The sequence below is a fragment of the Triplophysa rosa genome, linkage group LG6 (genome assembly GCF_024868665.1).
Source record: "Triplophysa rosa linkage group LG6, Trosa_1v2, whole genome shotgun sequence".
Classification (NCBI taxonomy): Eukaryota; Metazoa; Chordata; class Actinopteri; order Cypriniformes; family Nemacheilidae; genus Triplophysa; species Triplophysa rosa.
In genome coordinates this window covers 4162833-4177331 of record NC_079895.1, presented here as the reverse complement: position 1 = coordinate 4177331, position 14499 = coordinate 4162833, and the positions used below count along the sequence as shown (strand labels likewise).

The 14499-nt window shown below is 38.2% G+C and overlaps 3 protein-coding genes across 3 annotated transcripts in view; all 3 read right to left on the bottom strand.

Moving 5' to 3' along the window:
• Positions 1-7352, bottom strand: part of cerkl (ceramide kinase-like) — a 51402-nt gene extending 44050 nt beyond the window's left edge. Inside the window, exon 1 of the mRNA XM_057336655.1 lies at positions 6876-7352. Within this exon, the coding sequence (XP_057192638.1) occupies positions 6876-7224 (349 nt within the window). The 5' untranslated portion in view covers positions 7225-7352. The remainder of the gene's footprint in view (positions 1-6875) is intronic.
• Positions 1-14499, bottom strand: part of dnajc10 (DnaJ (Hsp40) homolog, subfamily C, member 10) — a 255365-nt gene that overhangs the window by 36451 nt on the left and 204415 nt on the right. The gene's annotated exons all lie outside the window — the stretch shown is intronic.
• On the bottom strand, positions 9234-12264 carry neurod1 (neuronal differentiation 1). The gene is made up of 2 exons (XM_057336660.1): positions 12076-12264; positions 9234-11287 (listed from the first exon to the last, which is right to left on the bottom strand). The coding sequence occupies exon 2, from the start codon at positions 11276-11278 to the stop codon at positions 10232-10234; it is 1047 nt and encodes a 348-aa protein (XP_057192643.1). The 5' UTR covers positions 11279-11287; positions 12076-12264; the 3' UTR covers positions 9234-10231.

Genomic DNA, 14499 nt, shown 5'->3' with positions numbered 1-14499 from the left:
ACTCACCCTGTCATAAATCCAAACCTGTATGACTTTCTTTTTTCTGCAGAACACAAAAGAAGATATTTTGAAGAATGCTGTTAATTGGCAACCATTCACTTGCATTGGTTTTGTGTCCATACAATTGAAGTGAATGGGTGTTGGTGCTGTCGGCGCTGTTTGGTTACCAACTTTCTTCAAAATATCTTCTTTTGTCTTCTGCGTAAGAAAGAAAATCATACAGGTTTGAAATGACAAGAGGGTGAGTAAATGATGATAGAATTTTCATTTTTCAGTGAACTATCCCTTTAACATGAAATGCTGTTTGCCAACTATTTTACTTTTTCATTATCAGGCATATTTTAGAGAGTAAAAATAAAGTAAACAATAAAATGTAATGTGTTTGGCTACAATAACCATGTAGTGAAAATCTGATATTGAAACTATACTTGAACTGTGAATAAAAACATTTTTTTACAGATTTTTTACCACTTTTACAGGTTCTCACCTACTTTCAAAAGTAAAGCACTCCAATTAAAGCGTTAAAAGTAACCCACAGAAGCTTCACCACTGAAAGTCTCACTTTCTTAGAAATGCCTGTTGGCAGAAAAGCATTTAATTTTAGGAAATTGGTAATTACCAATTCTGCTCTGAACCTCACGCGGCAGATATCCAGAGAGCAGAAAACAAAGCAGGGAATGATGCCTCTGCGGTCCCCAGCTTGCCAAGTGTCATACTCTGGCGCACATGAGGTTGATTTCAGATGACAAGATGAGAACAGCCCTTCATTTGAAGCACAGTAAGACACAGGGAGATTAAATAAAACTGTGCACTCTTCTAGAAAACTTTATTGCTTCCAGATGGATACAAGCTTCCTCTCAGCACCATACCGGCAAATGCGAGAGGCAGGGGGGCCGTCGTCGTGTCATCGTGCAGCTAACGTATAGACGAAAAGAATCAATTCTGCACCAGGAGTGAGCTGTGCTGCTAGACTTTGTTACAGTGTGATTTCAATATGCAGTCTGTGATCTGATGCCGTCTGGGCTTGTTAAGACAAACATCACTATTACTATCGCTATCGTACTTAGCGATTAAAACAAATCTTAAGTCTTTCGTATTAAACTTAGAAATATAATTCATATTTAAAATTTTGTGGTTTGTGTGCTTTCACTTTTTTAAGACATCCGATGTGATATTTGTCAATATTAGACGTTCCTCCTACAGAAAATATATCTTTAAATCTTGTCCGATCACCTGCAGCCACATTGTTCTGTCTGGCAGAGGGTTTCTTTGTTTTCTCTTCTTATTACGTATCGTTGTTGATGTGTGCTGTGCTCTCGCAGATGAAAGTAATACCGTGGTTTGAAAGGGGTCCAACTGTGGAAAGCTTGTGCCAGGTCAGCAAGCCACTCTTTGCCCCCATGTTGTGCAGGGCCATGTGGTTCCCAGCATGGCTTCCGAGAGCATATTTTCCACCTGTGCCTGTAGAAGCCTGTGTGCCCAGACCCACACAATAAAATTCAATATTTACATTTTTATATTGCTGTTTTCAAGCCCCCAGGATGCAAACAAAGGAGCGTCTGTTTGTTCCCTGTGTGCAATTACACTGTGACACTGTATAAGCCTACTGCAATAGAAAAAGGTCACACGTCTGAACTTTGACTGTTTTCAGCTGATTGCCGTAAACGGGACAATCTGCATGACAAATAGCGTTGTAAAGAAGCTGAAAACGTGAAGCTACTGTAGAAAAACATGGCATATGACTGTGTATACATAGTAGTATATATTTTAGTATATCGCTGAGTTACAAACTCTCACTCTAATCCTTACACTCAAATTGTAAGTGTGATTTGTTGGCCAAAAAAGGAGAAAACACAAAATATACTAAATTAAAGATAAATTTGAATGATAACATTATTTGTTAGTTTAAAAAAACATAAACATAGAACATGAACAGATATTGTGATAATACCGTTATCCCAAATTTTTGGTCACAATAACCGCAAAGTGAACGCAAAATAAAAAAAACCCGCCACAGGCTTAGTCACAATACATCGACAAAAACCATGAATTTGACAAAAAAATAACTTTTCAATAGAACATCATAATACCATTAACACGGGTTTTTAGCCCATGATAACCGTGTAGTGAAAATCTAATATTGTGACAACCCTAGCTTTCAGCTACCAATATTGGAGTACTTTCAGCTATATTTAACACATTTTACTGCATTTTCTTTACTGTCTTGTTATTATATTCAAGCTTGGAATTGTGTTGCTTAAAGGTGTTCTTTTTTAGCTCAAAAGACTTTGAGTTCTCGGTTATGTATCATTTGTGCTTTAAAATTGTCTCAGACGTTTCTCCTAAATTTCTTTGGAGAAATAAACACAGAAATGTTATTGTTGACAGAGTATAAATGTAAGTTTATGTGGCTAGCATAAGTCAGATGATTCACTCTTGAGGGAATGTTAATGAAAAATTGAAAAACGTTATTGAGATTTCTTCAAAAACTCTCCTAGAGGCACATCGTTTTTTTCAATAAAAAATCTGAGAACCATTTGCTTTCCACCCAGTCTCGTTGTCTAGAAAAAACAATGGCGAGATCTCATGTTGTTATTTTTCTTTCCTGCTGGTTTGCAGATGATGTATTTTTACCCTGTCGTCGAGCCCTTAATAGATACCCTCATGCTCAGATTTGACTTGTCAAAACAGTGCAGATTAATGCAGTCTTAAGGCGCGATGAAAAACAGTCCATCACTCTTAAGATGTCGTGCGGTGAGGACTATAACCAGAGGCTCCTGCTCTGAGTCTCAGGTGTTGGTGAAGGAGCCGAACATGTCTCAGCATAATGACTCATTATTGATGCTAATGATGTACTGCTCATTATTTTTAAACAGGCTCTAGAAATAAACAATTATCATCACCCTCTTTTCATTATGCTCGCGGCCAAAATCATTTGAAGATGCAAAGAAAAAACGGTGATCTATAAGACAGCCCAGCTCAAATAAGTAACATAACTTCATTAATGCGGCTTAATTGCTAAATTAATATGACTTATTGTCATATATGTGAAGTCACTGGGTTTTTTATTGATTGACATTATGAAACAAGCGTGTACAGTTATTTATCAGCGAGTGGTGCGATGGCACTGATGTGGAGTGATGTGGCACTTCAGAGTTATCTCGTCTCTTCCCAAAATCTTTCCATGGTGAGGATGGAGGACATGTCTGGACTAAAAAATGTCCCCCTTCTGTCCCTTGATACTGTGAAATGGGATCAAATAACCTCAGTGGTGCAATTAGCCTTGGAAATCTGAGGCTGAGCCAGTCCGGCCGGTTTTATACAGCTACACTGAGGCAGATGCTCCATCCTCACCGCAATGGTCAACCAAAGTCCTCAGAGTTCTGGGAAAAACAGGTCATTTTCAAAGATCTATTAGAACCGCAGCTTGTATATGGTAAACCCTAAAGTAGAGCAAATAAATGGTTGAAGTGATAGATCAATAAAGAAAATCAATGTTATATTTTTCAAATATATATATATTTTCTAATCTTATGTAATGTAGCAGTATCTTAAAGATTTAAAGGGAGAGTTCACCAAAAAGTTAAAATTCCTTCAACATTTATTTACCCTTTTGAGAAATGTCTCCCTACAATGGAAGTCAATGGGGGTTACCAACGTTCTTCAAAATATCTTCTGTTGTGTTTTGCAGAAGAAAGAACGCCATACAGGTTCGGAATGACTTGTGGGTGAGTAAATGATGGAATCATTTTCATTTTGGGTGAACTATCCCTTTAAATGAGCATCTATACTGAACATATAAAGTAATTAGATTCTCTCATCATGTAAAATAAATCCCTGCAATCTGATTATCCTCTTTTTTTAAAAGATCAGTTTAATCCAGACCTGTTTTGTCTGCAAAATTGCTTCCTATGGCTCAAGAAAAATGTAATGCTTGAAGGTTGGGCTTCTCACTTACTGTATGGTTGATATCATTTTAACCAACATCGCTTAGGAAAATAAAAACAGACATAAGTGAGACATTGCTAAGATTTCTTCACAGAATTCTAGAGGACACGTGGGATTGCTGGTCTCAGGACATAATGTAAGTAAAAGTCTCCATGTACTCTCTGTGTTGTTTAGATTGAACAATTGAGATTGTGATTTTCCTTATCCTGTTGTCTTGTGAAATATTCCATAATGTAAGTAGTTAAATTGCACATGATCTCACAGGAATTTGTATGTTGTGAATCGTACAAAAACATACCATCCCTAAATAAAAAGCAACACTGAAGCCCCACCCCTAACCCCGCCTCTTAAGCAAATCGTACTAAAATGTATTTTATACGAATTCATAAGAATTAGCCAAAATTAGCCACATTGTAAACTAGTTATGTTTTTGCTGTGATATTGTGTTGCAAAATTCAGTGCAAACAATGATGAGATTTTTTAGACTAAGTAAAAAAACTCAACGTTCATATGAAAATTGAATCATTTACGTAAGCTGTTGTCTTCTGTTTTCTATTTTATGTAAAAAAAAAAAACTAAAGCATACATTTGCACTCCGTGACTCAGTTTCGTGTATACATTTACAAAGCCAAAGGTGAAAGCAACACATAACCCACCAGAGCGATCGAAAGGAACAGCACTGACTGGAGGCATAAGAACTGCTCTGGCACTCAGATCAAATCACGGTGTTTGTACATTCAACAGACAAACTGAAGTGAAGCCAAAGCCAATGCTAAGCAAATTCATGGTTCAAAAAGTCAAAGCCAGATCCCTTTGGCAAACAATCCAGCTCTCCGGTGCGCTTCTGCGCTTGTGCCTTAATGAGGCCAATTCGGCGGATCCTCCATTCAATTTTAAAAGGTGAGCAAACTGGCATATTAACACTAGATGAGTCGATGGTGATGCAACGTAAGGCTTGGAAAGTGCATCATTCGGCAATCATTCTGATCTCTAAAAATATAAGCTTCATGCATTATTTAAAGATCGGCCATGTGGTCAGCTCAGAAACTCTCATGTCATTTCAAACCCATTCCCATGCAGGGTATTCTTCAGAAAATTAATTTGGGTTTGAAACTACATGAGGGTCAGTGATGGCAGAAAGTGACTTCCTTCAAAAAAGTCTACATATGTAAATATGCAAAAATAAATCTGATTAGAGTTTTGTCATATCCGAACACAGGTCTTAAGAATGCAACAACACAAATTCAGCAAATAATCAGACATTAAGCAACGGTAGATGTAAACAGCGGTATCGATTCTTCAGTGAAATCCAACGCAGTGTTGTCATAGAAACAAGCTCCTAAATGCCACATCGCAATCATGTAACGTGATATTGTGCATGTACGATGGTTAATGTTTTCCAATCTCCTCTCTCAGCCGCCCGCATTGAGAGATCAGGGGCAACATTCTGATCCTTTAGTAGAAAGAATCACATGAGCTTCAAATAGAGAACCCCAGCATATCAGGATCTCGCTATCATTTTTGGGCATTTTCATGAGACCATTTGGTAGAGGCCATAGGGGGTTATTAGATGAATGCTTTCTGTGTAATGAGAGCTGTGGCTTAATAACATTAGCTTGGATCACAGATGAAAAGTACTGTCTATAAAGCTTAGGCTGTCTGAAGCTCTCTTTCGCTCAGCAGAGCTCGTGCTTTTGAAGTGCTTGCGTGAAACAACAGCCAGAGACAGGAAGAACATGCCTGAACTTCAAACTGCTGGGCATGTTTCAAAATTGTTTCATTTTTCGCATTCACATTTGCATAACGATCAAAGTTGGAACACACATCAGGAATCGACGTGCTCCCCATGGTGTTCTTTAAACTAAAATTATATAGCAGCTCACATAATATTAGTTGCATATGCACCTTACGTTTCCACATGAATCTGGCACAAATAAAGTGCATCTATCTGCCTACCTGTCAAATTATTTGAAACTGTAAGTATTTACATGGGGGTACAAGGTATATTATTTAAATAAAACGCGAAGAGAACAAAAAGAGGCCTAGTGTTTCACAGATATTGAATGAAATCAAATCCTTCTAAAAAGTCATATGGTTATCTTCTTAGTGTAATGATGCAGATGGTAGTTTTGAGTATCATTTACTTGGACATTTTCTAACTGTCCATAAGACTGACAGATGCCCTACTTTAGGTGGTCACAACAGTCAGCCGGAGTCCATTACCAACACAGCTGTTACACATGAGTTTCTGGCAGAAGTCACATTACCCCCTTTCCCCCTTTTTTTATTTGGATTGCTGTATTGTTGTTGTTTCTCTTTTGCTCCTTGCTGGTAGTAGGGTTCCCTTAAGTAAAACGTGCTAATTTTCGGTCCCGTTGTAGTTGATAATCGCAAAAAAATATGTTAGATGTAAAGCAACACAAATGTTAAAAAGTAAATGAGAAAATAATTGTTTTGCTATACCGTTTTCTGATTATTTCAATCAATTCTGGTATTGCATTTTTGGCACAGCATTTTATGTATTGTATTACAATCAGAGGTGGACAGTATTTAAGTATTTTTATCATCAGAGTGTTCATATTTTGGAAAAATGTACTTTACTACATTATAAAGCATATTTTTCATTTTTTTTTTACTCTTCTACATTTCATAAATGCATGTCGACATTAAAAATCCACTATTTTCTTTAAGAAGTTTACTCAAAAAATGACTTGAGTAAAAGTAAGAAAGTAGCAGTGAGCTATTACTTAAAGTAAAACCACTTATTGACCACATCTGACCACTTATTGTACATATTCGTCATAAACGCTTGAACATGGATAATTGGCAAATTCAGTATTAGAGTGACGCCACCCCTACACAGGAAGTAAACATGAGCAGCGTATAGTCGCCATGGAAACAGGCAAACAGTGAGTGGCGCAGCTCACCTGTAGGGGTCTCGGGTTCAATGGGGGTCCACGTTACCCTCGTTGCTGTGAGAACCACGTCGTGGCTTTTCTTCCCGATCTGGAAGATTCCTCGCACAATCGGTTCATCCGCTATATATTTCGTCTCCTTTTGCGCACGGTCCCCGTCCGCGCAAAGGTCGTCGTCGGTGGGTAACTGAGGGGCCGAGACGGATCGTATTTCGCCTCGCTGTTGTTTTCTTTTCTTCTTAACCTTGACGCATTTTTCCGTCCCGGGTGGAGACACCGGTTGCGTGTCGTGCAACTCTACCTTGCTCTCTGACCACGCGTGGAGCACGTTTGTCGATTTACGCGGGGATTCAAACATCATGTGAATGTTTACGGGGCAAAAGTTCTCACGGCAATTCGCCTTTGTGTGTTAATTTACTGGCTCGGCGCGCTCAGTCTCTAGGCTCCTCAGAAACTTCCTCGTTGCCATGCACCTCTACAGCGCGCGCACCCGCCAGGCTTTCTTTACCGTGGGCGCGCTTCGTCCCTTTTGTGGTTCAGAATAGAGCTTTAAAGTTCAAATACGTTTAAAATACACTAAATATTATTATACTAAATAGACTAATATGTATTTAATGAAACAGTAATAAACTTAAATGTACGATTATTTATGCTTACGTCAGCCCTTACGAAGAGTACCCATAATTTTACCATAGTTTGGCATAACCAAAAATGTACCATTGTCTTACTAAAGGAACCATATGAACTGTGATTTATGTAGGTAAACTATAGTAATACAAGTGGTAATCAATCAGCCAAAATAAACATGGTTACCATACATTACATATACTAAAATCTTTTTTTTCAAGCGGGGATGTTTGTAAAAGCCTCCACAGCCATTTGTGCATTTTGTAAAGGCCAGAGTCCTTATTTATATGGAGCACTAAACAATACATGAACAGGTGTGAAAAAGCCTTAGATAGCACCTTGGACAGTTCCTGAATGTAGCTTCAGAGACTTAACCAAGTCCTAGTGGATGAATTCTCCCTCTCCATTTTTCCAAGATGCTGAATCATTCGATTATATGTTCTACAGGTGCAATGTAAAGATGTACAAAATAGGAAGACAAGTTCTAAAGGACCTTACATTGATATTAGTGTAAGTTTAAATGTAAGGGGCCCTTTCTTTAGGGCCCTTCAATTCAACATATGAACAGTATGAATAGAAGTAAAAAGCTCAACTATTTTAATTAATACATTTTGATTAATACATTTATTTGTAAATCATACTTAACAAATTTCGTCCAAAATGGCTTTGTTTACATGCACCATGTCATTCCGAATGAATTCAATCTAATTGCAGATCATTTCTGTGTAGGGGCATTGCAATAAGTCTCTTTCACCTAGTGCTTTATCAGCATCCCTTAACCATAGTAAAGAAAATAACCATAGTTAGTAACCTTTTTTCCAAAGATCAACTGTGATGTTTGTAGTGAAATTGTGGTAAATGTAAAGCAATCCTTAAAAAAGGATTCTTAATTCACTTTCACTATTACAAAACCATGGTTAATTTTTCTACGGGATCTTCGAATGTTTAGCCTTTGTAACAGGCTGAAATTAAAATGTTAATTATTAAATTAACCTAATAAATTATATTACGTAAGAATAGTCGATACACTGCTTAGCTAGCACTGCGGTTCCAGACAATTGTGGATTAAAAACAACCAAACAAATTGTGAAGAAATTAATTGTTCTCTATTTTGCTATATTAGATAATTCAGTGTATGCATACATGCATTTAAAAATGGAAATCTCTGTAAAATGCCATTTGGGAATTTCTGCGCTGCAGCGATATATTGGCATAAAACGCCACGTCTCCGGTAATGTAACTGTCGTCTAGTTCAGAGAAAACTTCTACCACTTCTTGGTTATACATACACCTGTTTGTTTTTCGTATACTTTGGCGCAATATTTGCCCCCCTGCCAAAACGCTTGGTTTTTTCTTGCAGGTACCCGAAATCCTCGTATTACCCACTGAACGAGCAAATCGATACACTGGCTTAAGGTTTGTGATACTGGCAATGGATATCATTTAAGACAGAGTGCGATGCCTCTTTATTAATATTTCAGGACAGGCATATTAGAAATCTATATTGCAAAATGTAAGCTTTTAGTTTGTTTCAGCAGTCAAACCCACACTTTCATAAACTGAAAGCATTTGATAACATTGTGTAACAATGGTTTTGTGACAACGTGAAGAAAGAAGTATAAAATATTTGTGTTGTTTCCTTATATCTAAACAAGCTATATATAACTATAAATAATTTATTTTAGTGAGTGTGCTCGATGGTTATGTAATGCATTATTAAAATATTCTACACAGATGACTATAATAATGGTAAACATTTGTTTTATTACTTAAATCTCTTGAGCTGATAAACACAAACACAACAGTCTCAACAAAACTAGAATAACTTAAAGCAAACCTTATTTTGGTTGCATATTTTTTGTTTTGTTTTGTTTGTTGTTCCTTCGCAAACAGTAACATTTGAGTCGAAAATAAACGAATAGTTTGAGCAGACCAATTCAGTCCATTATTTATTTTCCATCTTAGAAAGACAGGCCTCTCGTTCAGCATTTACACAGGGTGAATTTAAAAGGTGATAGTCAAGCTTTTATGTACAACACTGAGCCTCTTCTAACACCAACATTTGTTTCCCAGCAGACAAGCAAGTCGACATTGTCCACTGAAATGATAAAGAATGGCTGATTGTAAGCAGAACATAACTTTATAGACGGGATTCAATGGCTCGGAATTGTGCAACTCTGCATGATTTTACAGTAGCAAAGGCAACATATTTATTAAGCACTTGCCTGCTGGTTATTACTTGAGTAATGTTTTATATAAACAAGAGATAAATCAGTTTTATAAAACATTAACATGGGGCTTGCATGGAATGGTGCAGGGATTTATAAAAATTAACAATTCTATACAAAATCACAACAAAATAATTCAGTATGGGTTAGATAAGTAGTAAAATGTAATAGGTTGAAAAATATAGCAATCTCTATTAATTTCTATGATTGGCCCAGTATTCGATTAAAAATTGCATAGTTTCCAAATTATTGCTTGTGATTTTGTAGCATGGATAAGTAACACATTCTGAAGAAGGTCACGCCTTCCCACCTGTGACCGCAACGTAGAAGCGCTATAGAATACAATACATAAGGTGAACGAGAATATGGGAATTCTCTTTTCTCCTAAAGGCAGTAACAACAATAAATACGTACATAAGATTAAGCATATAATGTTGTTGCTCTTTTTGCATCGGCGATAACAGAATACCATGGCGAGCAATAATGACAAAGTCCCAAAAATGTTCACTAGAATCATGATTCGTGAAATATCGCGTTCAGCTGGGCGTTCATGACCCGCTCGTGATGAGAGTGACCTTCATAAGACATAATGTTGTCCATCGGTATATCACAGCGTTGCGTAGTGCCCGCGTAAAGAGACCCGTGTCCCTGCGCTCCGGCCATACCCGCCGCCTGATAGTGCATGGTAAAGGCGTAGTTCTTCTCGAATTCCGAGGAAGTCTCGTGTTTGAAGGAAAAGTTCCCATTGACGCTCAAAGGTGGGCTAAGCGGTCCATCAAACGAGGGACTAGTGCAGTCCGTGAGCGCGGTTTCAAAAAACGGCTCCAGTGCGCTCCCGTACGCGTGCGGCTTCACGTGAAAGATGTGAGAGCTGTCCATTGTACCGTAAGGGGGACTGGGAAGACCAGGCGTTTGGTAGGAGTAGGGAAGAGCGGAAAAGGAAGCACTTGCTGTTTGCATATGAGGAGGCATCTCCTGACTCTGCTCGGGCAAAAAAGTTCTGGGGTTCAGTTGGAGACATCCTGCAACCAAATTGGTTGTCGGTTGCGACAAACCCTTGCACAAGGCCTGCACGAAAGACATCAAATCCGGACTTTTTCCCGACCTCAAGGTTTCAGAAAGGGCCCAAATGTAATTTTTGGCCAATCGGAGCGTTTCGATCTTGGACAGCTTCTGCGTTTTGGAGTAACACGGCACAATTTTGCGCAGACTCTCGAGCGCATCGTTGAGCCCGTGCATGCGGTTCCTCTCCCGGGCGTTTGCCTTCATGCGTCTCATCTTAAATCTCTGCACCCGTGCTTTAGTCATCTTCTTCTTTTTGGGCCCTCGTCTTTTGGGCTTTGTGTCATCCCCGTCTTCTTCCTCTTCTTCTTCATCATCGTCATCCTCCTCCTCAAGTCTGTTGAGTCCCACTTCGTCGTCCTCCATGTCTTTCTGCATGGGCTCGTTTATCTCCTCTACTTCTCGCTCGTCCTGGGCACTGCTGTGACACTTGTCCGTCCAGTTTGTGGTGCTTTGAGAATCAAGCATCATGCTTTCCTCGGTGAACGATTTCGTCATGTTTGAATTCTGCGAAGTAAAAGATGGAGCCTGTGAGTGAACCATCAACAACTGTGCCCCTTTACATTCATTTATCATCGCCCATTTCTCTGTATTTTTTCTTTTATTGTTTTGCACAGGAGAGCAACTCCATTCTTAAGCATAAGGATATTTTTTTCACAGATTTTTTTTCTTCCAGAAATTCAACAACATAACCTGTGGATCTATAATTGCTGCTTTCTGTAACGCCACCAGACATTTATTTATTTGTTTGATCAGTTGATAATGTTTAAATTAAAATTAGGGTTTTAATTAGTTGAGGAGCGTTACTTACGATGACGTCACCCGTAATTAATCAAATTTAATATAAAAATGTTAAAAACTACATTAAGAATTAGTAAACTTGATTTTTTACCGTTGAAATTTGACTCTCAAATAGTTTTGTTCTTATTTATAATAATATAATCTACATAGATTTTCACATTTTCACATTTAGAGTAGGCTAGGCTTTAATAGTCTATTAACAGGAAAATTATTCTTTTGACACTTGTCAAAATATAGCTGTAGCATACAATACGGCATGCAGTTTAGAAATTCATACAGTACAAGACCTGATATTATTTTATCTGTAATCTGTACTCTAAATGTATATCCTATTTTATACTAATGCAACATATTATGCGCTCTTTAAAACCAAACTTCCATTCAACTAGGTTTAAAGCAATGCTCTCATCATACGTAGCTAAAATCTTTTCATGATATCTATCGGATGAAAATATCAACACAGATATAAGAACGAGCATAAAGATAAAACATACCTCAGATTTGTTGAATGTTTTTGTTATGACAGTTTCATGCCCCTCGTGGTGTGGGAAGTCCTGCGGATTGTAGACTAATGTGGCTGCGCCGATGGGATGCTCTGGTTATATAGCGGTGCTGCTGATGCTGGAAGATGCGAGTGGATGTCTGAGTCTGCCTCCACAATCCCACCCCGCGCCCGTGATTGGCATCTGGCCCCGCCCCTTCCCCCGGCACGCGCCATATGGCCGACTACGTCAGGAAAACGGCCTCAAGCGTCACGTGATCTCTTCCATTTGTATTCGCTAGAGCTCCGTATTCCATCCCTTTGTGGCCGAAAGAAAGTGGCCATCTGTCGCCAGTTAGAGACTCCGTGGACCTGTTTGTACCCGCAGGATGGATTAACTCTTTCAAGCGTGGGACACATTCAATCACGACCATCACTTCTGTCGACGCATCCCGTTGCATACGTGTGTGCTTCCTTGTCTTAATGTGCACAATTCTTTATGAGTGTTCATAAATTAGCTCATAATCACTTAATAGGTTTTGCCACTAATTATTATTATTTTGGTTACAGGAAGAGCACTTAGGGACAATAGTGTCCTGTCTAATGCAATGAAAATTATTATTATTATTATTAGCCTATTTGAAAATAATAAACACATTTTAATTTTGTGTGTTCACTTTTGGCAAGTCGTAGAAGAAATGACAGACATTACACTATTTATGTCTTAAACAACTTAAGAATGTATGGATTGTTGAAGAAATTATTTGATTTTTGTCTCTAATCTTTCTCGTCTTTTCTTTAGATTGTAATCTAAAATCTCTCGTAATATTGATTGTAAACAGTAATTGCAAAATCTGGCTCGAGACCCCGATAATGAGTCCCCCTCTTCAACGCCGGTCGGCACGCGAGCTGCACGCGCACTGACAAAAAGCCTGTTTCACGCCTCACTAAACTGATCCAATGTCCGAAATCTGCTGTTTTCTATTCAATTTAATATTATTGCCCCGTCAAACCCCCCTAAAAAGAGAGATCAACACGATGACCGTTGGACAGACAAGTAAATAAATGAGGGAATAAGACATGAGTAATTTAAATGCATGTGGAGCGTAAATTTGTGATGTGATAAAAATTAAAAACTTGTGGCATAATGTGGCATTATTTCATATCAGCAGGAACACATCAGACCAACTCTGAAAATTGACAAGTGGTTGCGTAAAATGAATGATCACTCCATGACAACAATTATTTAGAAAAACCGTCTATAAAAATGCTATGCATCTAATACTGTTTCTTCGTTTCATACTCTTTGAAATCAGCATAAATGAACATGTCAAGGAACCGTTAGAATTTAGGTTTGCTAAATAAAATCAATTAACTCTTCTTCACCATAAGAACTTATTTTAAATAAGATTGCATTTTACAGATGTTAATCGAACGACAGTGTTTTTTCTCTACCTGAATGTTACGAGAAAAGTTTGATTTCAGTTTCTCGCCTATATCCTCCCATGCTGTTTCTTCATGCGTGAAAAATGTTTCTTTCCAGTGTTTGCCTATCTGTGGTTATCTCTCCCTGACATCTGTTCGTGGCCTACCGCAGACATTTGATAACCAGGTAACCGTGAAGTGTCCACGGACACGCGGGGGCTCTGAGTGCTGCTAATCTTTCTCATAAAAATCGACAAGTTTGCGCCGGGCAAAGGTCCGTAAGGGAGCCGTCTGTTTGCTTGTCTGTATCTCTGTGTTGCCATGCAAACCAAAGGATGTGATGAGGGTGATTTCAGCACCACAAACAGCAACTCAGAGCTGAGAGAGAGAAAGAGAGCGAGGGAGAGAGAGAGAGAGAGAACACATCAGAGTTGTGTGACGATTAGTTCATGCTTCTGCTATGCATTTATTATTGCCTAAACTAAGCATATTGGCACTACTTTTAATACACTCATAAAAAATAAAGGTTCCTAAAATGTTCTTTGTCTGGCTGTATCGTTGCATAAAGTACATTTGCGTTTAATGAGACGATCAAAAAGAAAGGGACAACGATTTTCATAAAAAACAACGATTATATTCCAGGTGGATCTGAGTAGAAAAAACGTAAATTACGCAAAGCTTTAAAGCAAATATTTATATTTTTATATTAAGATGACCCCACACACACAACATGAGGTCAAACTGATATTTATTATTGATTTGACCTAACATCTGCCTAAACCAACAGATATTTTCTTCGACAAGAATTGTGCATCCAAACCAATTTCCCTCCACCTGAATACATTTCTCCTCTCTCTCTGTGTCTATTTCATTGCGAGTCTCGTTGCTCTCATTGCTTATGCAAAAATGCAGATTTGTATTAATTAGTTTGTCCGCTGATTAGTTCTTTGGTATTTTGGCGCAATAAATCATGCAGTGGCACTCATTTTGGCTGGTGACCCATCTGTTCATT

Excerpts from the sequence above, each read along its gene's own strand:
- neurod1 (XM_057336660.1), bottom strand. The coding sequence starts at position 11,278 with ATGACGAAATCGTTCACCGAGGAAAGCATGATGCTTGATTCTCAAAGC.